The sequence below is a fragment of the Hippopotamus amphibius genome, chromosome 9, assembly GCF_030028045.1.
Source record: "Hippopotamus amphibius kiboko isolate mHipAmp2 chromosome 9, mHipAmp2.hap2, whole genome shotgun sequence".
NCBI classification, from domain to species: Eukaryota; Metazoa; Chordata; class Mammalia; order Artiodactyla; family Hippopotamidae; genus Hippopotamus; species Hippopotamus amphibius.
Window position 1 is genome coordinate 140159696 of NC_080194.1, and position 27260 is coordinate 140186955.

At 43.9% G+C, this 27260-nt stretch overlaps 1 protein-coding gene across 2 annotated transcripts in view; it reads left to right on the forward strand.

Moving 5' to 3' along the window:
- RNF216 (ring finger protein 216) overlaps positions 1-27260 on the forward strand; it is a 160453-nt gene that overhangs the window by 123886 nt on the left and 9307 nt on the right. For both annotated transcript variants that reach the window (XM_057748631.1, XM_057748632.1), the window contains exons 14-15: positions 9535-9632; positions 17076-17298. In XM_057748631.1, the coding sequence (XP_057604614.1) occupies positions 9535-9632; positions 17076-17298 (321 nt within the window). The remainder of the gene's footprint in view (positions 1-9534; positions 9633-17075; positions 17299-27260) is intronic.

The window sequence follows — 27260 nt, forward strand, 5'->3', positions numbered from 1 at the left end:
GGGGTGGGGTGATATTTGTAACTCTGTGTGGAGAGGAATGTGTTTTGTCTTGCCAGCCTTCATCTCTCTGTAATTTTTCATACATTCAGCCCCTTACTTGTGTCAGACCTAGTGCAAGGCCCTAGAAATCCAAAGATAACTGAGACATAGTGTGGAAGATTGTAAGCTCCTTTCAGTCAGGAATTCTGCTGGCTTATTCACCAGTGTATCCCCATGTGGCACATAATAGGCACTCAAAGGATAACATTTTTTAATAGATTAATTGAACCCTCCATTCCAAGCCTGTCTGTAGTGATCAGCAAGGCATAATCTATGCCTGCAAGGAGTGCTTGGCTCCTTGGAGATGTGATGTAATCAGATAATTACAAGACACTATGAAAAGTGCTATAATAGAGTTGGAGCCAAGGGCTCCAGGAGTCCAGAGAAGGAGGGCCGACTTTTGCCCGGGTCATTTGGGTTTCCCAGAGCCCCCGGTATTTGAAATGAGAGCTGATGAGTAGGTGTTGCCAGCAGAAAAAGGACACCTAGGCAGACCTTTGCAAGGTTGAGGGTGTCGGGCATGTAGCACTGGCAGGAGGCCAACCACGCTGGCCCTGGGTGCTGGCTCAGGACAGGCGTGAGACCTGGAACAGCTGCTTCTCTGAGCTTTTCTCCTTCTTCCCTCCTGGCTCCCTGCACCATCCTGCTCCCACTCCTCTACCAGATACCCTTCAGGTTTGAGCTGAAACGCCACTTCTGCACAGGCCGTCCTTCACACCTCCCTGCCCACACTTCTGCCCTCACCTTGCTTTAGTTCCCCTGGGTGCTTCTTGTCTTCCTGCAGAGTAGGCGTTTATCTGTTTGGTGGGTGGTCCACCCACTCCCACCCTCCCACAGTATAGACTCTGGGAGGGCAGGGACTTCACTTGTTCACTGATCGTTTGCTGAGAACAGTGTCTGGTGCCAGTGGCAGCTCTCAGGAGGTATTTGTGGAAGGGGGCAAGGGAGGGACGGGAAAGTGTTCTTACTCCTTTCAGTGCAGAGATGGTCTCCATTACCAGTATCGATCAGAACAAGACTTTGACCGAGAGCAGTGTTGGTGATGGCAGTGATCGCAGGCACCGTCACTAGCAAGTCTTTGTGTGTCATAGTCCTGGCCACCTTTGGGGAAGTGAGTGGCAAGTATTTACAAGTAAAGGCCCAGGGGCTGGTTGAGGGAAGGACCAGGTAACTGATATTTGGTTCTGGTGTGGAACGTTCATGTTTGTACATCTAATGGGAATCTAAAAATGCACTTCCTTCAGGGCCCCGCCAGACGTGCAACTGGCTGAAAGCAGCAGGAACAGCTGCTTCCTCACTTGTGTCCAGTCCAAGATTGCTCTGTGATTAGCAGGTTCCTATCATCATCATTAAGAAATGGTGTCCTCAGGTTTAATCCCAGTCATCCTGCCTCTTGATAGTTCATTTCCAGCTCTCCAGGAAATACAGGAAAGCAGGCATCCTGCACATCTGCAGCTGAGTGTCCATGCCTTTGATGCCCTGACACTCAGTTCTGCATTACCTCATTGACCTTTCGTCTGTGTTCTCCTTACACAAGATACCCATTGTAACCTCAGGGCTTGTCTCATGCCCGTGTGCCCTCGGGTTTCCAATAAACAATGGCCTGTTCTTGCTCACAAACACCATGCTGGCAAGCAGTGAGAATAGAGTGGGAAGTGTAAGTGGATTTGAGCAGACTTGAGTCCATAGCTCTGTGACCTTAAACAAGTTCACTTGCCTCTCTGAGCCTTCCTTTTCTCATTTACTTAACCAAAAAAAGGGGGGGGAGGCGGATAATGGCCAGTACTTCCCTTGTAGAATTGCTGTGAAGACTGAGTGAAATGTGTGTGTAAACAGCCTGCATCAGAAGATGTATAGGTCTGAAACCTTGAGCCAGGGTCTCTGGTGGGATGTCTGAATTCAAGACACTTGTTAAAGGTGCTCCCTTCCATATAGATGACAGTTCAATGAGAAACTTATCCAAAGAGCCAAAACTGAAAAAACAATCTCCTTTTTATTTTTTTTTATTTTTATTTTTTGGCTGCCTTGGATCTTCGTTGCTATGCACAGGCTTTCTCTAGTTGTGGCAAGCGGGACCTACTCTTTGTAGCAGTGCACGGGCTTCTTATTGCGGTGGCTTCTCTTGTTGCAGAGCACGGGCTCTAGGCACACGGGTTTCAGTAGTTGAGGTGTATGGGCTTAGTCGCTCCAAAGCATGTGGGATCCTCCTGGACAGGGCTCGAACCCGTGTCCCCTGCATTGGCAGGAGGATTCTTAACCACTGTGCCACCAGAAAAGTCCCCAGTCTCCTTTTTAAAACAGTAATAGTAACTCTTTTTGAAATCATGTAGAAAAAGTGGTCTTCTTATTCCTAACCAGAAAAGATGGGCATGTTGCTGTTTGCCAGTCACAGGTCAGCCTCACCTCTTCCAGGCTCAGTGTTGGCACAGCTTGGTTCAGGAAGGAGATTGTGGCCTTATTTGTGGAGGGCTGTGGAGGAAGTCTGGCTGAGAATTGAATCCAGACTCTAGAACTTGTTCCCCTAAAAATTATTTACTGGGCCCTAGTTCAGTGAGGGGGGGTCACTGCAAGATCCTACAGCCTAGCAAGCTGCCCCTCTCTCTGCCATGAGCAGCCAGAGTGATCTTTAGAGAATGTAAATTATAATAGATCATTGCACTTCCCACCATTTAGCCTGACTTTCCAGACACCTGCCTTGAGCCTCAGTGACTGCACCAAGATTAACCACTTTCCAACTCTCAGCTCTCCCCCTTGGGCTCCAGCCAGTACCCCCTCCCTCTGTGCTCCTTGAGTGTGACAGGCCTTCCCCCATGCCAAGGCCTTCTTACGTCCTCTTCCCTCTGCCTGGAACGCCCTTCCCCCATACCTGGCTAGCTTTGCTCACCCCTTAGGGTTCAGCTTTCAGCATCACATCCTCAAAAAGGCTTTCCTGATCCCTGGCTGATTTAACTCTGCTGTTTTACAGCACCCAGTGCTTTTCCTCTGAAATGTTCCTGTCACAGTTGTAGCAGTATATCCTGTTTTCTTCACCAGAACATAAGCTCCAAGAAGTTAGACACTGAGTCTAACTTGCTTATTGCTGTATCCCCAGCATCTCATATAGCCCTCAACAAATGATAAAAATTCACCAAATACTGAGAGTGAATAAATAAGCTAATCTAAAATTAAACTTATATTCTCACCTCTGCCTCCCACCCTCACTCAGATCTGCTCCTCCTGCATCACTTGATCCAAGTCCATGTTTTCACCAACCCAGTCCCATAGACGCTTCCAGTTGCTACTTAACTGTCTTCCTGCCTCTAGTCTCAGCCTCTTCAATCCATCAAAGCATTTGGAAACGCAAGCCCAGGCAGATTGCTGCCCTGTCTAGATCCCTTCCTGACTCTCCAATATCTAGAGCAGTAGATGCACAACTTTGTGATTGCTCTCTGTATTGGAAACTGTGTGTAAAGCAGAATTCCCCAGGGAGTATGTATTTATTTGTATGTATTTATTTATTTATAAATTATGTGTGTGTACTACTGTTGTAACATACATTACAAAATATACATAAATATAGAAAATTTTGAAGGGTAGGATGAAATACTCTTAAATAATTTTATTTTAAAAATAAAATAATTTTATTGAATGATATGAAAACCTTTTGTGCTCATTAAAATATTAACACATTGAATATGTTTCCCTGTTGAAGTGTTTGAGATTCTGGTTCTGCTTTTTTTTTTTGGCCATGCTGCACGGCTTATAGGAACTTAGTTCCCTGAACCCATGCCGTCAGCACTGAAAGCACAGAGTTCTAACCACTGAACCGCCAGAGAATTTCCTGGTTCTACATTTTACATACTTTAATGGCTGTTGTAGCTGGGAAAGGTGCCTCACTAAGAGATGTCAATCCAGATGGGAGGAGTACATTATTGGTTGCCTGGATAGTCTCACCACTCATGATACTGGTTTGTTTTTTGTTTTTTTTTTCTTTAAGAACTTTTATTGAGATACAATTGACATACAGTAAACTGCATATATTTAAAGTGTACAATTTGATTTCTTTTTCTTATTAGTAATGTATATATGGCAATCCCAATTCATCCCCATTCCAACACCCCACCCCCCACCCCCACCCCCGCTTTTCCCGCTTGGTGTCAATATGTTTGTTCTCTTTAGTCATGATACTGGTTTTATTCAATCCCGTGAAGATGCCAACTCTTCAAAGAATCCTTGTCTGACTTAGCCCCTCCCCCTCCTTTGCTGTCTCATGTGTTCTTGCACAGGTACATGTATACATTATTATACTTACCTCCACTGTGCTCTGCTTGGTGTGCTCACATATCTGACTTCCTCAGCATCCTTGCCATAGAGAAAATAGAAGTTCTCGCATTCCTTTAATGAAAGGAAGGAAAGCCAACTGATTCTGCCTAAGCTTTGACTTTGCCACACTTTATTGATTCACAAGGGTGTTTCAGCATCCATCTCATTGTCAGTTTTCCTGTCTAAAAATGGAACTCTTTCTGGATTTGGCTAGCATCCGTATGTCATTTGGGCCTTGAGGTAGGGAGAACCAGTGACTTTGAGAACTGGAAGACACATGTAGCTTGAATGCCCACAGCCCTGTGGCTTCTAGAGTATGCTAAGCATTTGTGAATGGTCAGGTGTCCAGGCCTCATCTTTTACTTAAGAGGTCTGAGGATTTACCTCCCCTCCATTTTTTGAGTACCTAAGATGGCAAAGCAGAGAGCTGAAATTTCAGAGATTCAATTTGAATTGGCCATAGCCCCATGTCCCATATCTTAGGCCAGAGACTTCTGTCCCCTGGAGAGTGAGCCTCGAAGTTTCACGGGAGGAACCATTCAGAAATAAGTGAGCAGTTTCTATGTTCCGCTTCTGAGACAAGGCTGGAAGTCAAGCAGGTAAGATGCAGGGTGCACAGGGAACCAAGCAACTTCAAAGCAGACCTGGAGGGATGGCGAGCAAGAAGTAGAGTCTGGTGACTTGGACCCTTGGTCTCATCTCGGGTTGTCAGCAGCAGGAAGACCTACTGTGCATAGGTGATGACCTGGGACATTGCTAGTCTTTTTTTTTTTTTTTTTTTTTTTTTAATAAATTTATTTTATTTACTGGCTGCATTGAGTCCTCATTGCTGCACGCGGGCTTTCTGTAGTTGCGGAGAGTGGGGGCTAGTCTTTGTTGCAGTGCGCGGGCTTCTCATTGTGGTTTCTCTCCTTGCAGAGCACGGACTCTAGGCACATGGGTTTCAGTAGTTGCAGTGCATGGGCTCAGTAGTTGTGGTACATGGGCTTAGTTTCTCTGCAGTATGTGGGATCTTCCCGGACCAGGGCTCCAACCCGTGTCCCCTGCATTGGCAGGCGGATTCTTAACCACTGCACCACCAGGGGAAGGCCCTGTCTGCTAGTCTTTGAGGAAGCTATTTCTGTGAATAAATGCCAGCTCCCTGACAGGGTCATCTGAAACCAAACTTACCTTCTGCCTTACCCATTAAACATTATTTAAGCAGCAGAAAATGGATGAAGAGAAGCTATCAAGTGCTTTCTTTATAGTGCAAAGTTAAGACCTTAATGAGTAGTCACAACTTGATGCATCTTGAGTGCTAAAGGGCAACATAAAACTTAACGAGAAATCTGCCTGATGTCGTGAGGAACGCGGACCGATAGCTGCTCCTTGACGCGGTAATGCGTGTGTGCACGCCTTCCTCATCAAGAAGGAAGGAGCTGCTTTCCCGGTTGTGTTTGGGATGATGATGAAGTCGGCCGTTGCCTCCTGAGCTGAAAATGCACACAGGCAATGGGGAGCCTCTCCGGTTAGATTTGATAGCCAGGATAGCACGTTCTTTATGTTTTGGAGTTGCTTGTCAACATTGTACTCTGCTTTCCAAAATGGTCCTTGGTACTTTCATTAACCTTACTTTGAAGAATTGATTATCTTCTTGTTAGAAACGCTCAAGAACATTTCTTCTACCTAATATTGTTAAAGCATTTGTTGCATTTAGAAACAAAGCCTAGCTGTATTTGAGAGGAGAGAATTACAGCTTAGCAAACTATATGCTGTGTTTAAAAGAGAGGATACATTGTAAAGAAACAACACACAGAAAGCTCCAAATGTAAAATTCACCCAAGCCTACTATTTGCTTGCTTTATTTTAATTGTGGGTTTCAATGTCTAACTAGTTAGTCTCTTCAAAAGACATTTCAGTTTTATTCTCTAGGACCCCTGAGCCCTTCAGTGAGTGGTACATGTCTGAAAATCCACACATGGACCTACAGGAGAGCCGCTGTGAGGTTGGAAGTAAGCAGTGGCTTCGTGGTGACCCCTCACTCACAGCTTGGCCAGGTCGTCTTGCTGTCAGGGACCTGTGCCTCACCTAGAAAAAAATGGGTTCTTTGCTTATGAAGAATGTCCCATGAATTAATAACTGAATCACCAGCAATGCTAGAAAGCACTCTCTAAATGCTATGCATTGTTTCCAGGCTGTTATTCCTCATGGGTGGCTAGGTTTAGTATTGTTTTGAAGGTTAGGATCTAGATACCAGCTCATCTATTCTCCAGCTGTTGTTTATCCTCCAGCTTCCCAGAATAGTCAGACACAAGGTCTTTTAAAAATCCATTTTATGTTGCTTTACATTTGGGTGTGTAATAATGAAGTTACTACCAATTTAGCTTCTGTTTAGTGACAAAGATGTAGGTAGTGGACCAGAGAGCATCATATCCCTTGGAAGCAACAGCATCTAATAGAAAATCTCTGATCAGCTCATCTCTGCCCCCACCCCACCCCATTCCATTGATTGAAGCCTTTTTTATGAGAAAGAGTTACTCAGGTTCTCAGTTCCTCAAGCAGTCCATCTTATTTCTCTTTTTAAATTTTATATTTTAATTAGGTAGTACTTTTATGTAATATAAGATACAAAAGACACAAAGAGCCTACAGTAAGAAGTCTGACCCCACCTTCCAGCCACTCGGGACTATCAGTACCCAATTTCTTGGGTATCCTTTCAGGTTGATTTTATATATCACTGTATTCTCCCACCACCACCTTTTTTTTTTTCTTTAGCTCTTTATTGGAGTATAATTGCTTTACACTCTTGTACCAGCTTTTGAGGTACACCAAAGTGAATCAGCAGCATTTATACATATTTATACATATATCCCCTCCTTCCCGCAACTCCCTCCTGATCTCCCTGTCCTGGCCTTCTAGGGCATCACCCATCATCAAGTTGATTCCCCTTTGTTATACAGCAGCTGCCCCCTAGCTATCTGTTTTACAGTTGGTAGTGTATATATGTCTATGCTACCCTCTCACTTCGTCCCAGCTTCCCCTTCGCCCCCTGGCCCCCCCAACCCTGTGTCCTCCAGTCCATTCTCTGCATCTTCATCCTTGCCCTGTCACTGGGTTCATCAGTACCTTTTTTTTTTTTTTTTTTTTTTTTTTTTTTAAGATTCCGTATATATGAGTTAGCATACAGTATTTGTTTTTCTCTTTCTGGCTTACTTCACTCTGTATGACAGTCTGTAGGTCTATCCACCTCATTACATTTAGCTCTATTTCATTCCTTTTCATGGCTGAGTAATATTCCATTGTATATATGTGCCACATCTTCTTTATCCATTCATCTGTTGATGGGCATTTAGGTTGCTTCCATGTCCTGGCTATTGTAAATAGTGCTGCAGTGAACATTATGGTACATGTTTCTTTTTGGATTATGGTTTTCTCTGGGTTTATGCCCAGTAGTGGGATTACTGGATCATATGGTAGTTCTATTTTTAGTTTTTTAAGGAACCTCCAAACTGTTTTCCATAGTGGCTGTACCAGCTTATATTCCCACCAACAGCCACCACCTTTTTTGATGTAGAAATGGTAGCATCTTTACTATGTATACTAATCTGTGCCTTGTTAAAGTCATCTTAGCAATATATATTAGAGAAAGTTCAGTAATAAATGGAGAATACAGAGATAGGAGATGTTTCTAGAATTGATATGAAGATATAATCTAGTACATTTCCTGGCAACCTCTAGCCCAGCTACTTCCAAATGCTAAACATGTACCCCCAACTCCCTGCCTGACATCTCCAGTGAGTGTCCCACAGGCCCCTGTGTCATTACTGCCAAGATCAAACTCAGGATCTTAACCCCTGCCCTCCCTCCTCCCGAGCCAGGCCTTTGCCACTGTTCCCAAGCTCCATCCGTGTCGCTATTATCTTGGGGTGCACAAACCAGAAACCGAGGCATCAGGGTGCCACCTCCCTCTCCTCACTCCCAGAGCCAGGCTATCACCAAACCAGACAGTTTTACTTCCTAAATTTGCCTTAAATCAGTCAACTTTCCTTCATGTCCTCCTCTACCTCCCTGACCAGGGCCTCCTTAGTCTCTCTCTCTCCTGAATGACTTTAATAGCTTCCTAGTGTCTTACACTGCCACTGTTTCCTCCCTCTCCTTTGTTCTCCAGGCAGAATCATCTATTAAAATCACAAACCTGCTCATGTTACTTCCATGCTTGACACATTTTGACCCCTGCCTAGCACTCTTAGGATAAAGGTCAAACTGATAATCACATCCTCCAAAGCCTCACATGGACTGGCTCCAGTGGGCCTCGCCAGGCCTGTTTTCACTGTCTGCAGTCCAGCCACAGAAACCAAGCTTGCCCAGCTTCATCTGCCAGAGTCTTTCTCTTACTGTTCCTCTGTCTGGAATGCTTTTCTCCTTTTGCTTTTCTTTGACTCACCTTTCTGATCTCAGGCTCTACTTCCTCAAGCCTTCACTGTCTCCCTAGGCCAAACAAAGCTGACAACACCATCTTTTCCTTCATCGTACTTATTAGGGTCATGATTTCCATTTATGGAAATTAAATTGAATTAATGTTTCTTTAAATTCTTGTTATTGATGTGAGATGGTTTCTGGCACATGTGAAAATATTTTGTAAACTGTGAAGAGTCCTAGAATAAAAAGTAGTAATTTTTTTTTAAATTTATGTTTATAAATGAAGTTAAGCTCTGGAGGATGATATCCATGTTTATGAATGAGGGGTGACTGAGGGAATGTCTCCCTTAAGGACCCCTAGTGACCCTAATCTAGACTGTTCTTCAGTTCAGTTCAATACAAGTGGTCTATGCCAGACAAACACTGGAACACTGGGTGGAACCAGCCCTCAAGCAGCTCACAGTATTTTATTTTTAAAAAACCAATATCACATAAATTTATCTTCTGTAGTTTTTTCATGTGACTCCCAGCATTTTAGAAAGCCTTATACAAATTGACTGCTGGGAGCAACACTTTCTTTTGATCCATGGAGAGAAAAATTTCCCCATGCTTTCTTATAATGATTCTTACCTCTTCTATTGAAAGGTGTCTTTAGAAATATCTCTGCTGAAAGGGAGAGAGACCCTCTGAAAGAATTCAAGCCAAGTGAAGCTTGTTTTGCATTCCTGATTGCTGAACAGAAATTTGTATGGTGTCTACTCACCAAGAGCCATCTTTATGTCTCTCTATCCCCAGGAAACCTGTAGGAAGTGTCAGGGACTCTGGAAAGAGCACAACGGTCTCACTTGTGAAGAGCTGGCTGAAAAAGATGACATCAAGTACCGAACATCTATGTGAGTAACGTGATTTGGGGGACTTACTGACTGATTTTCAACTCCCCCCGATAACGTGGCTTTTGGGCAGTGGGGGCAGTGAATATTGCAGGAAAAAGAAGCTCTCAAGCTACTCCAGTAGCTAGAATGATCTCAAGGAAGGGATCTAACCCCTGAGCCTCTGTTTCCTTGTCTGTGCAGCCTCTTAGAACTCTCTCCAGGGTCAAATGTAACATAGTAAATGCCTGGCACATGTGAATTCAATAACTTTTGGTTCCTTTTCTCTTTATTGTTTAGATAAACAAGCAAATAACACATCTGAATTAGATGACATTGCACTGCTGTTGCTTGTCTGCTTTCTATAGGAGACTGGTGGCCTGAGACATTAGGTAGAATTAAAACCTCCAGAATGGAAAATAATGCGGTCAGTAAGAACAACCATTACTGTATAGTACTCCTTATGTGTCTGGGCACTTTACAGATATAAAATACATTGACTTATTTAATACAGAAGTCTATTTCTCTCTCATATAATAGTCCAGCCCTGCCAGGCAGATGGGGCAGATTTGTCCCTTGAGGTCATTCAAAGACCTAGGTTTCTTGATCTCATTGCTTCACCATTCCCTAAGATGGTATTCTCATCTGCATAATGGTAACTGGGTTGCAGCCACATTTGCACTCCAGCCTATAGAAAAGGAGAGAGACAGAGACAAATTGCCAGGCAGGCAGCTTTTAAGTTTTAAGTGAAGCAGAAATTATATATATTATTTCTGCTCATACCCTATTAGTCTAGACTGAGTCACATGGCCACAAACTGGCTCCAAGGCAGATACCGTATGTAGTCCCTGGCTGGCTGATTTTTTTTTGTCCAGCTTAAATTTGAAGGGTAAGGAGTGGGTTTTGTGACCAAGAAAATGAAGTGGGAAATGGCTGAGGCAGTTAACAGTCTCCAGGTCTCCACCACAGACAGATACTTATTATCCTCTTTTTACAAATGACACATCTGAGGCACAGAGAGCCAGGTAAACATGGTCACACAGGTGGTAATTGGTATAGCAGGAATTTGAACCTAGGCAAATGGCTCCCTGACTTTGCTCTTTGCCACAAGTTTGGTAGGCAGAAAACTGTTCCCCAAGATGTCTCATCTTTTGGGACTTCTCCAGAGAAGTCCCCCAAGCACAGTATTGGAGAGTGAAAAGTGAAGATTGTGGGAAGGGCTGTTAACAAAAAGGAACAGGCTCAATTGTTTCTGAAATTTTCATCTTATCCAGGTGATAAAAGAACCTAAAATTAAGAGATTGACTGTCAGGAAAAGCGTGCTCTAGAGAAAAAACCAAGGCTGTATTGAGAATGTCAGAGTATTCAGTCACACAAAGGCTCTTTGAAGAGCTCAAGAGAGTGACACACAGATCTCCTCAGTGTAGCCAGGGAGCCTCTAGGAAACTTGGGCATTATGCTTCAGCCATCTAAGCAGAAGCCAAAAATAGAGATAGGATTATCTGGGAAGTATTTGTGAATGAGCTTCATGTCTTAATGGAATGAATCCCTGTGACATACATGGGAGACCCACAACGTTCTTGAGAATTTTATATCAGTGGAAACATTCCCAGGTTGGACTGAAAGAAGACAGTACAGAATGAAAGAAGTCTGTTAGACCCCCAAAATTGTATAAAGCAGCAAACAAGCTGAGTAAAAACTACTCAGCTACAAACATATGCTACCTTTCTTGAAAGAGGAAGGATTATTCAGAGTGGATCCGTGAGCCACAGAGGATTGTTTTCAGAGCCGAAATATAAGGGAGGTTGCCCAGCTGGATTTCTAAATTATTAGAAATGGTGACTCCTTTCTTCCTTCCATTTTCTCCCCTTTTGAAGCAGAATATCTATAAATGCCATCCTATGCGTGCCCCATCTTTGTATTTTAGGAACAGACAATTGTTTCTTTAGTTTCCCGGGCCCACAGATGGAGAGGAAGCATGTCCCAGAGTGGAGCATATCCAGAGTCTCATCTGTACCTAATTTAGATGATAAAGTTTGAGTTGATGTTACAGTGGGTGAGATCTTTGAGGTCCTTGGGTTGAGGTGACTGTAGTTTGCATGAGGGATGGATATGAATCTTTGGAGGCCGGAGGGCAGACTATGCTAGAGAAAAGAAAATGGCATCCAGAGATAATTCACGTCCTAATCCCCAGAACCTGTGATTTTCTTTCTTTTTTTAAACCTCACATGGCAAAGGACTTTGCAGATGTGATTAAGGTTACAGCAAACAAAAGAAAACTAATACAACCACACACATAGTAATCGCAAATACTGCTCCAACCAGAGAAGTCTGGTATGGCTTCCTCACATCCAGCCTTACCCCCGTCAGCCAGCCTTTATGTTTTAGAGTGACCACCACCATGGCCTTGTGAGGTGAACATGTCAAAAATTGTTCTTTTTTCAAAGTCGTCACCTTGTCTGGCAGTATTCTAGCAGTTGTGCTATTGCCTAAAACACTTTAAACTTCTCATTTGGAATTGTCTTTCAGCCAATTTACGAGCCAGCTCCCCAAAATTCTGTTGTTGTTACTCTGGACATGTCATATCTAGTTCGAGTTGGGAGGAAGGAATAATTTCTACTGTTGCTCTTTGAGCCTTTGTTTTGCCTTGAAGAAGGATATCTTATTCATGAAATCAGTACAGATTTATTGAGTGCTCACCCTGGGTAGCTGTAGTTAAGAACCTTGAGCAAATTTCTTAATCTTTCTGTGCCTCAGTTTCCTTATCTGTAAAGTATAGAGCATAGTCATATCTACTTGTAGGGTTGTTATGAAAATTGAAGTACCCAGAATGGTTCCTGCCATGTGATAAGTCTTCCGTAAGCATTAGCTGTTTGTTGTTGTTATTTTGTTTTTTAAGCAGTAGCCCCTGATTTATAAATGTGACAAAGCACATAAACAGACAACTTCTTGCATTCAGGGTCTGTTCAGGCCTGGTCCTGTGTATTCTGCTTGCAGTTGGTGATAGAGTATTGCCCGGGTCTATAAACTTGTTCTTGATGGGCGTGCACCCCCCCCCCCCCCCCCCCCCACGGCATTTAGGCTACTCCAAGACTTAGTCACAGACCCAGAGATATTTCTTAGAAGGAGAAGAGCTGCTTACTTTTGGCCGCACTGTGTGACTTTCGGGATCTTAGTTCCCCAACCCGGGATCGAACCTGCGCCTGCCTAGCTTAGTTGTCCTGTGGCATGTGGGATCTTAGTTCCCAGGTCAGGGATTGAACCTGCGTCCCCTGTGTTGGGAGATGGATTCTTAACCGCTGGACCACCAGGGAAGTCCCCAGAGTTGGTTGCTTTTTGAAGCACAGCCCCCTTCTGACTCTCCTCTGTCCATTCCTGCTACTGGCTCCACTCAGCATGTTGTTCTGCCATAGGCACTTGGAATACCACTGGGTGTGACCACAGCTGGAAGGCTTCTCTTGGTTTAGGTCCTGCTTACACCTGGCCTTTTGTATCAGCAGTAAATGGATCAGAACCATGTATCCAGAGGTGATATATGTTAATTGCAGAATCCAGAAAGGCCCCCCCAAATGTCTGACTTCTTCATGGTAGGGGATACACGATAAAGCAATGTGTGCTTAGCTTTGGAAGGAATAACCTGATATATACACACCTGACCTCCAGACCACCAGAGATTCATAGAAATTAAAGATGTCTGTATTTTCAAGGGATTTATCTCCCACTCTGGCATGTATACACCATATTCATGTATTCTAGAGTACCTCCTACTTCCTGTTCACTAGGTTCTGTTTGCATGTCATTAGAATAGTGGTGCGATGTATTGTCTTTTGGGTGACAGATGATCAACGTCCTTGCCAACTGCTTTTGGTGTTCTCAGCATTTTCCAGATCAATAGCTGTATACTAGTTGCCAGAGATTATTTCTTACTCTGGTAAGAAATAACATCTGGAACAGCAGCTGCAATTAGAGTCAGCACCTGATGAGGCTTATAGTAATGCAGTGTTCTCCAAGGCCCATTCTTCTGTACAGGCCAGACAGAGAAGTAAAAGGAGATGTATTAGGAATCGACACCCCTGCACCTTTGAAGTCTTTGATGCTGGCGCCAGTCTCAAAGATGTTCACAGGAATCTGGTATCACTTTTTGTGTAGAAAAAGGGTGCTCCAGGGGCTTCCGCTTCTTTTCCCCACTGTATATTCCTTATACTATGGACCAGAGAGCTAAGGGATCCCCAGTTGACAATTGTCAAAAGTAAGAAACAGCAGGGTAGACACAGGGAATTATAAGCAGTTTAGTGCTGAATCATAAGATACAGCATAATAAGTGGTATGAGATGAGGCAGGTGTTCTAGCAAAACTTGTACCAGAATGTTTGTAACAGCACTATTTGTGATAGCCAAACGGAGGAAACAACCCGTATGTCCACCAACTGGTGAATGGTAAACAAAGTGTAGTATATCCATAAAGTGGAATATTATTCAGCCATAGAAAGGGGATGGAGATACTTGGCTATACCATGGATGAGCCTTCAAAACATGCTAAGTGAAGGAAGCCAGGCTCAAAAGGCCGCATCATATAAATGATTCCATTTATATAAAATATTGATAGGCATATGGATATTTGCCCATGTACAGAATAGACAAATCCATTAGGGACAGAAAGCAGATTAGCAGTTGCAGGGGAAAGGGGATTGGGGAGAGTGACTGCCTAATAGGTACAGAGTTTCCTTTGGGGATCATGAAAATGTGATGGAACTAGATAATGGTGACGGGTGCACAACATTGGGAATATACTAACTGTCCCTGAATTGTACACTTCAAAATAGATAAAATGGTAAATTTTATGTGCATATTATCACCAAAATAATGCATATACATGCTCATAAAGGAAAGCCATTTAAGATTTTGAACAGCGTATGCTACAAGAAATAGACAGTTCCCAAAAGGAGTTCCCAACATACTTAAATAATGGTGAGAACAAATAATCATGGAATCGTAGGATCTTGATTGGTTATGTAGAGGAGGGCAGTGAACCTTCCTGTTTGAACACAAGGTCAACACACACAGCTGCAGCTCAGGCTTCTCTTCCTTTCTTGCAAACGATCACATCCTGTAGGGCTGTTTATTTCCTGACTAGTTTAGAATCTGCTTGCCAAATCACCTTCCTCCCAAAAAAATCAACTGTGATTTCTCCCTAGTCCCGTTTCGCACCTTCACATTACTGGATAGGTGGTCACCACATCCCATAATAGCAGTCCTCTTTTGGTATAGGTATAGAGCCATTCTGGTCCTACCTAGTACCGTTCTTTTACAAAAACAAAGGACTTCAATAGATACTTTTGCAGTGTTGAAAAGCTGTTTGAACATTATAACAATGCTGAGTTGTATGTGTTCTTTATATTCCTCCATCCATATAGAAGTGCCTTTTCTCTGCCACTACACCCAGTATTATTTCACATTGGCAACTGACAGCTTGGTGAAACAGAGCAAGCAAATGCACCCTTCTCCTGGAAAAGACTGTGTACCTTTGGTTCTCTTTAGCCACTCTTCTCCCACACTACAGCCTAAGCAGCTGCCCAGGGAAGAAGTGAGCCAGCCCCAGGCAACCAGAGTGCAATGGCTTAAAGCCACACCTCAGTCTCCAGGATGCGCTTACACAGAAAGTTCATGCTATAGAAAATTGCAGTTGTGTGCTGGTCACAGCTTTTCAGATTGGAAACTTTTTCATCAGAACCTTGTGAGTCTTAACATGAACTGTCCTCACAGTTGTGGAGGTAACTGAAATCATGAACATGTGTACAGTGTTGGCAATAACAAATTCACTTTTTTAAAACTTCTCCTTAACCTTATTTCCTGTTCAGCAAAACTTAGAACTCATTTGTTCTTCTGTAACTTGAACCGGATTTAAATTCTTTTCAACCAGAGTTTTGCCTTCTTTCATTTTGGGCCATTCAAAAAGTAGACCTACGCAACGAAGAGTAGCCCCTGCTCTCCACAACTAGAGAAGGCCCACATGCAGCAACAAAGACCCAACGCAACCAAAAATAAATAAAATAAATTTTAAAAAAAGAAAGAAAGAAAGACTTACTGCAGGAATGGCAAACATTCGTTAAAAAAAAAATAGACCTAAGTGAATAATAGCCAATTTCCTAATGCATTTTTCTATTTTTAAACACATGATCTGGCTTCTGAGGAGCACACTACAACAGTCTTCTAAATATCAATAATTAAAACCACTTGCCTGCCCCCAGACTCACCTGGCTAGTCTTACTTATTAGCAGAAAAACTGGGAGCAGTGGAAGGAAAGAAGGCTGCATTTTCTCAGCTTTAGGAGGGAGAGTGCAGATCAGAACTCACCCCCAGAGTATCACATTCTTTATATTGAAGCAGTTTCTTGGTTACCACTCTGGATTCATGCTTGGAGAGTGGTCGAGCAGTGAGATGAGTCCTTCAAGGCTATCCACGCTTGTGGTCCTTCATGCTCTTCTTGGTCTCAGCAGGGATCCTTTTGACTCCTTCCCATGAAGACCATACTTCTTCATGCCAGCTGGGTACAAGCAGCACAGCCTCTGCCCTCTACCTTTAGGAACTCAACACAGCAGAGGAAGACAGACACATAAGCAATTATAGGCAAAGGTGGCAAGTGTTACTTCAGAGTTTTGAACAGCCCCATTAGAAGTAACTGATTCAGCAATGCCAGCTCTTGAAAATTAACCAAGCACTGTCATTTTGACTCTAGATATCAGTAAAAGTGCTTCTGGAAACAAGTAGCCTCCCTATCAGCTTCCCATTGGCCAGGATTGAGTCATATACATGCCAGTGACCTAGCTGCAAGGGAATCTGGGAATGTAGGATTCCAACATGCCAGTTTGTCATAGGAGGTAGGCACTGCCAACAGGAAGAAGTCATAGTGTGCTTATGGGATTGCCCCCAGCTGTGTCTGTCCCAGCCCTATGTCAAGCATGTGTTTAAAAATCTAAAGTGTGTATGTAACTAAGGTTTACTGGCTCTCCATTACCCAACTTTGTGTATATAAAAAACATTGTTTAGGAAGACCGTGAGTTTTTTTCTCTCCATTTTAAGCCTATAGGGATTCCTGTAACAAATAGAATAATCATTTTCTAAATGCTGAGTGCCAGGCACTGTGCCCCAGGGTACTTTGTATTTTATCTGTAATCCTCAAAACACCATGAGAAAGTTGGGTTCTCCCAATTTAAAAATGAGGAAACTGAGTCTCAAGGCAGTTAAATAGTTTACCCAAGGTCATACAACTGAAAAACTGAAGCCAGTTCTGAGACTCCAACACATAGGCTCTTTTCACCCTTCAGATGTCACCAAAAGAGCCAAGCAGTCATTATATGTGGAAAGAAAGAAATACTTTAATGGCCATAATGTTTTTCTTTTTTCTTCATCTTCCCTGCCATCATCTCCAATCATGTTTTCTTTTTCTTTTTTTTTTTTTTTTTTTTAGTGAAGAAAAAATGACTGCTGCCCGCATTAGGAAATGCCACAAGTGTGGGACTGGCCTCATCAAATCAGAAGGCTGCAACCGCATGTCTTGCCGCTGCGGTGCCCAAATGTGCTACCTCTGTCGAGTATCTATCAATGGATATGACCACTTCTGTCAACATCCTCGCTCCCCAGGAGCCCCTTGTCAGGAGTGTTCCAGATGCTCTCTGTGGACTGACCCCACTGTAAGTGAATGCATGGCTGGCTACCTGTTGCTTTGTAGGGGAAAAGTATAGATTATGTAACAAAAAGGTTTTTTTTCTAAGCAACCACATTTTGCTTTATTAGGTGTTCCATGGTAATATAACAAAAGGAGATTTTATACATATGTAACGCATTTTGAATCCTGAAAAGATAGGAAAATGCGTAGACCAATAACCACACACAAAAATTGAGAAAGTAGCTAAAAAGTTACTCCTCAGAAAGCAGCATTCCCCAACAGTTTATGAGCAAATTCTTTTAATCCTTTAAGGAATAAAATTTTTCTATGCCATTTGAAATACTTCCGAGGATAGAAAAGTAAAGAATGTTTTACATATATTTGTATAAAGCCAGCATAATGCTGATACCAAAACCTCTCAGAGGTAACCCTGACAAAGAAAGCTACAGATTTATCTCACTTATGAATATAGATTTTAAATTCTCTAAATAAAATATCAGCAAATAGAAACCATGACCAAGTGAAATTGTTCCAGATGTGCAAGGATAGTTCAATATAAAGAACTCTGTTAATATAATTTACCATATGATATATTTAGATAATAAAGACAAATGCAGTCAGCCCTCCATATCTGCAAGTTCTACATCTGTGGATTCAACCATGTATTGAAAATACTCAGGAAAAAAACTTTCCAGAAAGTTCCAAAAAACAAAACTTGAATTTGCCACATGCTAGCAACTATTTGTATAGCATTTACATTGTATGAGGTATTATAAGTAATCTAGAGATGATTTAAAGTATATGGGAGGGACTTTCCTGGTGGCACAGTGGTTAGGAATCTGCCTGCCAATGCAGGGGACATGGGTTCAAGCCCTGGTCCAGGAAGATCCCACATGCCATGGAGCAACTAAGCTCATGTGCAACAACTACTGAGCCTGTGCTCTAGAGCCTGCAAGCTGTAACTACTGAAGTCCATGCGCCTAGAGCCCATGTTCCACAGGAGAAGCCACCGCAATAAGAAGCCCACAACAAAGAGTAGCCCCCACTTGCTGCAACTAGAGAAAGCCCACGCACAGCAATGAAGACCCAATGCAGCCAATAAATAAACAGATTTATTTTAAAAAATAAAAATAAAGTATACAGGCAGATGTGCATAGGTTTTATGCAAACACCACACCATTTTGTATAGGGGACTTCAGCATCACTGGTTTTAGTGTCCATGGGAGTCCTGGAACCAATCCCTTCTGGATGCCTAGGGATGATTGTATTCATTCTTGATTTACGCTCCAACAATAGTATTAGAAGGATTAGATTAGAAGCCCCATATTTCAAAACAGTCATTAGCATGTATTTAATGGTGAAATACATAGAAGCATTCCCTAAAAGTTAAATATAAGGCTATCACCACTATTTGTGCTAGTCAGTGCAGTTAGCTGAGAGAATAAGATGAAGTATAGATATTGGAGAAGATAATCACTAATGCTTATTGAACACCCACTGTGTGTGCAGTAAAAAATTCTAAGAACTTTTATATATAAAGAAGAAAGGCAAATCTACCATTTTAAACCTGAGAAAAAACAAAATAAACAACTGAAAAGGTACCAGAAGCAGTGAAGGATGGCTAGATATAAAATAAATATACAGTATGCCATTCACAGTAGTGGTATAAATCATGAAATACCCTGGAAATGAACTTTAACAAGAAATATGAAGAAAACTATAAAACCATATTGAAGGACATGAAGAGACTTGAGCATGTGGAAAAATATGCTTTGTTCTTGAAATAAGCTTTAATATTAAAAAGTACCAGTTCTTCTTAAAATAATTTTTAAGTTTGGTACTGTTACTGTTCGTGTATGTTGATCAGTAAGGATGGCAACATAGTATGTGAGAAGAGTTGTTCTACCAAAAAGCGATTCGGCATAACAGTGGATAAATACCCTGCCATCTTGGAGCTGACTAGAAACCGGCACCAGAGCCCACGGGGGCCTTCGGATGGCCAGTGGCTCCTGAGCTGTCACTGGAGGCAAGTGAGGATGGCCTGGACAGTGGAGAAGTACCTTGTCCCTCAAAGGGGAGATTTGGTATTACAAAGAGATTACTTGTGTCTGAGGTAGTCTCCAAGGTTACTGCAATTTCCATTTAAATTCAGTAGGATTTGTTTTTTTCTTGAAAAATTATCTGTAATTTTGAAAATGAGACTTGATTTTTACTCTGAAGCTACACTAATCAAAATCATGTACACTAATGCGAGAGTAGGCAGATAGATCACGAGGACAAGGTAGAGGCCAGGAACACTCCCAGAAGAATTTAATATTTGATAAAAATTTTATTCAAATCCGTGGAGAAATGATAGATTCATCCATTCCTTCATTTGTAACTATTCAGTGTTGCCAGGACTAGTCTTCATGGAGTTTACAGTCTGTTAAGTTTAAAACAGAAATTCTTCATGTGGTTGGTACTGTGTCAGAACAGTGAGAGTGATTCGATGGAGAGTGACAGGAGCTGGAGTAGGGAGTCATCTCGTCAGGCCTCTCTTGAGGGGCAGCATTTGCAGTGAAACCTGCATGGAAAGGAGGAGCAAGGCAGGCCAAAGAAGTAAAACAAATTCGGCCTATTTGTGGAACGGAAGGAAGGCCAGTGTGGCTTGCAGGTGGTGAACGAAGCGGGGAGGGGGAGAGAGGTGGGCACAGAAGCAGGCCTGTGGGTTTCACTGAGTGTGATGGGAGCTGTTGCAGGCCTTGAGCACATGAGTGACTTGGCCTAATTAAAGTTTTCAAGGTCTTACTGGCTACTGTGTGGAGAAACATTCAATAGCTGTTTTGGGGACACTGGGCTAAACATTTGGAAATACTTCAAGAAAACAAAGGAGGGACTTCCTAGGTGGCGTAGTGGTTAAGAATCTGCCTGCCAGTGCAGGGGACATGGGTTCAAGCCCTGCTCTGGGAAGATTCCACATACCACAGAGCAACTGAGCCCGTGCGCCACAACTATTGAGCCTGCGCTCTAGAGCCCGTGAGCCACAACTATTGAGCCCATGTGCCGCAACTACTGAAGCCCACGCACCCAGGGCCCATGCTCCACAACAAAAGAAGCCACTACAGTGAGGAGCCTGTGCACCACAATGAAGGGTAGCCCCTGCTCGCAGCAACTAGAGAAAGCCTTTGTGCAGCAACAAAGACCCAGTGCAGCCAATAAATAAATTTAATTAATTAATTAATTTTTTTAAAAAAAAAGAAAGAAAAGAAAACAAAGGAGATGACTTTTATAATCTTGGAGACGGGAAGGTCCTTCTCAGCATTGCATCAAGGCCAGGGTGAGAAAACATAAATCCTCTTTGGCAAAAGGCACCATAAACAAAGATAAAGGTAAATGAAAAACAGGGAGAAATAGTTGTAACATATATATGATATAGATATATATTGTTAATATGTGAAGAGTAATATGACTCAATAAGAAATCAGTAAACATCCCTATAGTAATAAGGATCAATTTGGATGTGAATAAGAGAAATCTTTTATCTCTCCCTCTTGTGTACAGTGGTGGACAATTCAGGAGGGTGCTTGCATTCATATAGCATTCAGCTATAAAAGTGATGCCATATATCTATGTTTAAAAACATGGAAAGGGCCTTCCCTGGTGGTCCAGTGGGTAAGACTCTGCGCTCCCAATGTAGAGGGCCCAGGTTCGATCTCTGGTCAGGGAACTAGATCCTGCGTGCTGCAACTAAGAATCCACATGCCACAACCAAGAAGCCCATGTGCCGCAACAAAGATCCCTCATACTGCAACTAAGACCCAGTGCAGCCAAAATTAATATTTACATTTTTTAAACAAGAGTAGGCAGTTTAAAAAAATATATATATGTGAAAATATTTACATGAACACAAACAGCATGTAGCTGGGATCACAGTCCCAAGTTAACCACAGGGGCAAGTAGCAACATAAACAATTCATGAATGTTAAGTAGGCAAGGTCTAGGGGACAGCAGGGTGTGGTGGGGGCTGTAGCAAACAGGGGGGAGGGGGCCCCATCTAAGGAGCTGCTGCTCAGCCCCCATAGTTTGTTGCTAGATGAGACTGTGCTTCAGATTTCCCAGGGGGGTCAGAAATCTGTATTTTAATGTGAAGTCTCCCAATTATTTAAAGATTGACCATTAATCCGCATGTAAAACACTGTTCAAGCTAGAACTTTATAAGTCAAAGATAAAAGTCTTGTTAGCCACCAATCTTTATCCCTGATGTAGAACATCTCTAATACGCCTAATAAGAAAAGGTGTCATGGGACTTCCTAGGGGGCGCAGTCGTTAAGAATCCACCTATCAATGCAGGGGACACGGGTTCAAGCCCTGTTCCAGGAAGATCACACATGCCACGGCGCAACTAAGCCCATGCGCCACAACTATTGAGCCTGTGTGCCTAGAGCCCATGCTCCGCAACGACAGAAGCCACCGCAATGAGAAGCCCACACACCACAGTGAAGTGTAGCCCCCGCTCACCACAACTAGAGAAAGCCCATGTGCAACAACAAAGACCCAGTGCAGCCAATAAATAAATGAGTACATAAATTTAAAAAAAAATTTTTTTTTTCGAAACTAAGAAAAGAGAAGGTGTCAAGGTAACAGGCCAGCCCCTGTTGAGAGGCACAGCAGACCAGGCTGGTGGCCTAATCCTAATCCTCAGAGCTCCCCATGGTTTTGAAAAGCACAGTCCTCTGTGAAAACCCGGTATCTGCATGTCAGGAACCGTCTCCTTCCTGGGTGGAAAACTGGGCTGAGGGACCCAGGAATTGCTCTTATTCCACAGCTCCGTGACCAGTAAGACCCTTAGCAAGCCTGCCCTCCTGTCACTGAGGGAATAATTGAAAGAAAGGGGCTTTGGAAATAGTCATCCTTCTGTTGTTGGTTGAATGGATGGAGGTGTGGCCCACGGTGGGATGTGCTTTCCAAGGTAACCCATGCTGCATTTTGTGACAGAACTTCCTGGGACCTGACAGTCCCACTGACTCACTTCCTCTGTCCCATCCAGCCAGCAAACTGGGGGCCTGAGCATCTCTAGGAACTTGGTGAAGAAATAGGGTCTATTTCTTCATCTGGAGCTCCTAGGAGGCGTTCCTCAGACTGCTCTCCTCTCTAGAAACAAAGAGCAGCGTGGGAGTTACCACGTCCAGGAGGGTGTGTGGCAGGCAGTCTGGACTCTTCTCAGCACCGCTTTCCTTTCTGCTCCCTCTTGTTCCTCCTTCTCCTGCCACCTCCCTTTTCTTCCCATACATGGACTTGATTATAAAGGTTTCTCGTGTTCTGTTATGTTGTTTGGGTGCTATGGCACGCGACTGCCCCTCATTTTCTTGTTGAATTGTCGTCTTCTACCCTGAGAAAGGTTCTGTATATGCTCAAAATAAAGTTCGAAAGGAAGGTCAGGCAAATACAGATCCCTCCGATTTCCTCTGGTAGCCACAGCCAGAGATTTTGTTCCATTTGTCCTGTTCCCATCAAAACCAGGATCAGCCCCGTTTCCTTGATTCTCACCAGGAGACCTATTGAATTCCAACCCAGCATCTGTTGAGGCTTCGGGGAACACAGAGCCGTTCAGAAGTTCAGGGAAACAAAGCATGCCCTGTCATTCAGCTTTTTCTCTGGCTTAATTAACCAGCAAGGCCAGGAAGAATCTCTCATTTGCCTGTGAGGGAGTTATCCCTTTGTGGTTTGGAGAGAAGTTGAGTTTTCATCCTTAATGATTAGAGATTGCTTGGGAACTGAACTAACTCCATATTAGAGAGCTGTCAGTTATCTTTTAGTTGTCAGAAATGAGCTCAAAACATTCAACCAAGAGTCTTGTAAAACAAGATGTCTTTTTAGGAAGGAAAAAAAAACAGAAGCAAACCAGTCACAACAAACTACAGTTTTCTAGTTTAGGGGTCAGGATGCACAGCCAATTCACAACGCGTAAATGAACATTTTGCGGTAGGGGAAGGGTTACCCTGGGACTTTACTGGACCCAAATGTGCTGGCTTTTTTCTTGTCCATGAGTGGTAACTTCAAGGGGTTAACAAGTTACATCGCAATGTTAGAAGCCATGTTCAGGGCAGTCACCTGGCAGTGTGGATTCTAGAAGTGGGGCAGAATTCATAAGAGCATTTTGTCTTTAAATACAAAACAAAGTTGGTATTTATGTTGGGTTTTGGCTACCAGAAACTGCACAGAATTGTTTTCTACAACTTCTTTGTTTTTTAAATATAAGAATTTAAAGCATGTTCAGTTCAAATAAAACTCTAGGGCTTTTACAACCAGTTTACAATTTGGCACCATTATCGCCTAGCCATTCGGTTAGGAGACTTATTTTTCCCAAACCTGGAGTGGATTGAACCTGACATTAATGTGTGTTAATATATTTAGTTCTGTGGCAATCCTCTAAGGCAGATGTATCATCCCAGTTTTACAGATGAAGAAACTTGCAGAAGATTGTGGTCAGTAAAAGGTGGCATGGGGAATTCCCTGGCAGTCCAGTGGTTAGGGCTCCACACTTTCACTGCCAAGGGCACAGGTTCAATCCCTTGTTGGGGAACTGAGATCCCACAAGATGTGCAGTGTGGCCAAATTTTTAAAAAAAACAAAACAAAAAAAAGAATGGCATGTGTTGATCTCAGATCTTCTGTCCTCTCAGCATCTTAAACAAAGCTGCCTGCCTGCCTTCTCCCCTGAGTTGGCTCCAGCACCACACAGCCTGGACCAGCGTGTCTTCCTGATGGGTCTGGGGCACAGAGGGCACTGGGAACCTTTGAGACTCTTGTTTGAGTGGCCTGGGAAAGAAGGAGGAAATAAAAGTATTTCAGAGAGGATTGAGGAGGAAAAGTAGAGACCCTTCAGAAAGATATTCCAGACTTTAGGTCAGTAACTAATTTTTAATTTCAGTATTTTTTCCTTAAATTTTACTTTCTATAAAAAAGATGGTAAAGTGAAACCCCATGTTGCCCCATAACTTGGCTTCCACAGTTGGCCTTAGCATTTTATTTTGAGTTACTGTTTTAAACACTGTTGTTTCTGTTACAACATGGGGGCAGGACCAGTTTCCCATTCTACAGATGAGGAAAACAAGATTCTGATCACTTGGTAAAACCAGGATGCAAGCCCAGATCTTCAGCCAGATGTTAGCTCCTTCCACTCCCCAAGACTGCTCTCTGGAGTGAGAGGTCACAAGTACCAGAGCTGCCGGCGGGGTCCCTGCGCTCAGTGAACCAGGCAGGCCTCCATAGAGGGTTAGGCCCTCTCTGGACCCCTTCCCCGTTGAACAGGTTGCAGGTGGTAGAAAGGGGCCTTGACAGTGTCCCCAGTCAGGGTTGGATGTCACTAGAGGATTGTACCAAGGAGGGCAGCAGTATGGCTCAGTCCAGTAAACACAGCATGTTGGCATGTGTCATGTTCAGCAAATGCCAGCAGGCCCCAGGCTGAGTACTTGATCCTAACAGGAGTCACAACATAGCCACATTCCATGCTGCCTCCAGGCCCCTGGTTGGGGGGCGGGGGGGGGTGCACTCTAGACAGAAAGGAGTTTGGGTTCCAGGCCTCTGTGACCTGAGGAGATAGTCGCAGAAACCAGCCGAGAGCCGTCTAGTCTTTGCTCCTCCCCAGCACATTGTCCAGGCCTCCTCTGCATCCTCCTTCCCGGCCATTCCAGACCCCAGCTGCTCAGCATGTGCCACTCCAAGCGCTGCACCCTCCTCCCCCCAGTTTCCTGTTGCAGGGGGACAGCTGGCGCTGGGAGGTTAGGGTCTGGTGTTGCTCAGCGATCTGCAGCCGACCTGGGAATAATTTGAAACTAAATCCTAGCTCTTTGGAAGCCTTTTATGAAATCATTGCAGGTTTATTAACAACAGCTGTGGCCACACATGACCTGGATCCCAGCCCCAAACCCATCCCCAAAATTGCATGAGGGAAGCAGCAGTTGACTTGCAGTTCTCAGTCACCTTTTAAGAGAAGTTAAATGAAGAAGAAGTCACCACCCTCCCCTTCGTGGTCACAGGAGGCTGGCAGCAGGCAAGCGGGCTGCCAGCCCTGGTGTCCAAAAACGTTGAAGAAAACAGGCCCAAAAGGATGTTTAAAAGCTTCACAAGAACAGCCATGTGCTAAGTGCTCAAACATCTATTTTAGGAACCTTCAGCCTGTGGTGGTGATTGTTGTCAATACCTGATTGGTAGAAACTTCTTTTTCCCTTTAACCACTTGCAGTTTCTCTTCCTTCGTTTTCTCCCGTCCAGACCCTGTTTCATGGGCAGAGCTGTGGAGCTTCACTGTTGAGGGACACATTTTAAGGAGTTGGGGTTTGGGGTTGTTTTTCTTCATTAAAACCTCTCTGGTGAATTCTTCCTCACTTCCTGCCAGCAGCTGGCGTGCTGAGTCAGTGTTTCGGAAAGGCCAGGCCCCTGCCATCACCCTCATGCTCTTGCCGTGCCTCACTCCCCACCCACCTCCATGTGAAGCAGGCATGTCAGAGTCTTCCGTGTTAGGCCAGCATTTCTGTATCTTGCTGAGCTCAGAGGAATTCAGGGAAAGGAAATAAAATCCTCTCCCTGTTAAGATGCAACCACTCATTTCTTTATATAAAGCGTTCTTCCAGATTTGCTGGGCGGCGAGACTCCATGTCACTCTCTGCTTTGATCCTTTGTCCTTGGCACTGCGTTTGGGGGTGCACTGGCCCACCACGGGTGTCGCACATGTTCCCTTCCCACTTCCCATTGCATTCAGTGGTGGTCCGTGAGTTCCCCTCGCAGAGTGGCCATGGGTAGTGATGGAAAGTGCTGTGGGGTTTGTCTCTACTCCAGCCTGGCGTTTTCTTATGCTCAGCCTGAGACTTGCTTATGTGCACATTCTCTTGGAAGGTTTTCACCAAGGTTAGGAAGGGCCAGAAAGAGGGCAGAGAAGGCCTACTAGGTCCATCTTAAACCTCAAGCCAGAGGCGAAGGAGAGGAATGCTGGGGTGGGCATGTTGCCATTCACTAGGGCCTGTCGAGGTATACAGTGCAGTGAGTCCGGAAAGAGCTGTCTGTTCCTCCCACAGTTCCCCACTGACCAAGGCAGGCAGGTGTGAACTGAGCTCAGATCTCAGGTGGGCTCGGTTGAGCCTTCAACCCTATTGGGGGCAGAGCAGTCAGAGGGGCCCTCCCAAGGCTTTCATCCTCTGACTGCCTGCAGAGTCCAGAACTGCCCAAGCACCCCTGAGGGCTGTAAGCCCAGAAGGAGCAGCCGGGCCCTGCCCTGGTCCTGATTTCACTCCTCACCAATTACTTGTCAGAGCCTGTTTCCTCATGGGTAGGATCCTGCCAGCCGCTTGTGTCTGGGAGAGACACTTGGAGAGCAGGCCTGTGTGTACAGGCTTAGCATACACAGGGAAGTGGGAGCTGAGTGTGCAGAGCATGGCCTTCTAGAGGGGAACCGCAGGGGTTCTGAAAGTGAGATGTGGATACAAAAACAACCAATGGGAATTAAGCCAAAATCTTCCTAGGAGTTATCTCTGATGAGGAATTACTTTTTTTTTTTAATAAATTTATTTATTTTATTGGCTGTGTTGGGTCTTTTTTGCTGTGCATGGGCTTTCTTCAGTTGCGGTGAGTGGGGGCTACTCTTCGTTGTGGTGCTCGATAATTGTGGCTCACGGGCTCTAAAGCACAGGCTCAATAGTTGTGGCGCACGGGCTTTGTTGCTCCACAGCATGTGGGATTTTCCTGGAGCAGGGATCGAACCCGTGTCCTTTGCATTGGCAGGCGGATTCTTAACCAGTGCGCCATCTAGGAAGCCCAGGAATTACCTTTTTATTTGTGTTTTGTTTAACTCTTTTCCCCAAGATTGCTTTAATGTGTGTGAGAATCAAAGCCCTGGCTTTTGTGGCAGGAGAAAATTCTGTGAGACTCCAAGATAAACAAGTAACTTGGTGGCCTCATGAGAAAACATGTCAACAAAGCAAGCACATCTGGTCATGGTCTGGAACAGCACCCTG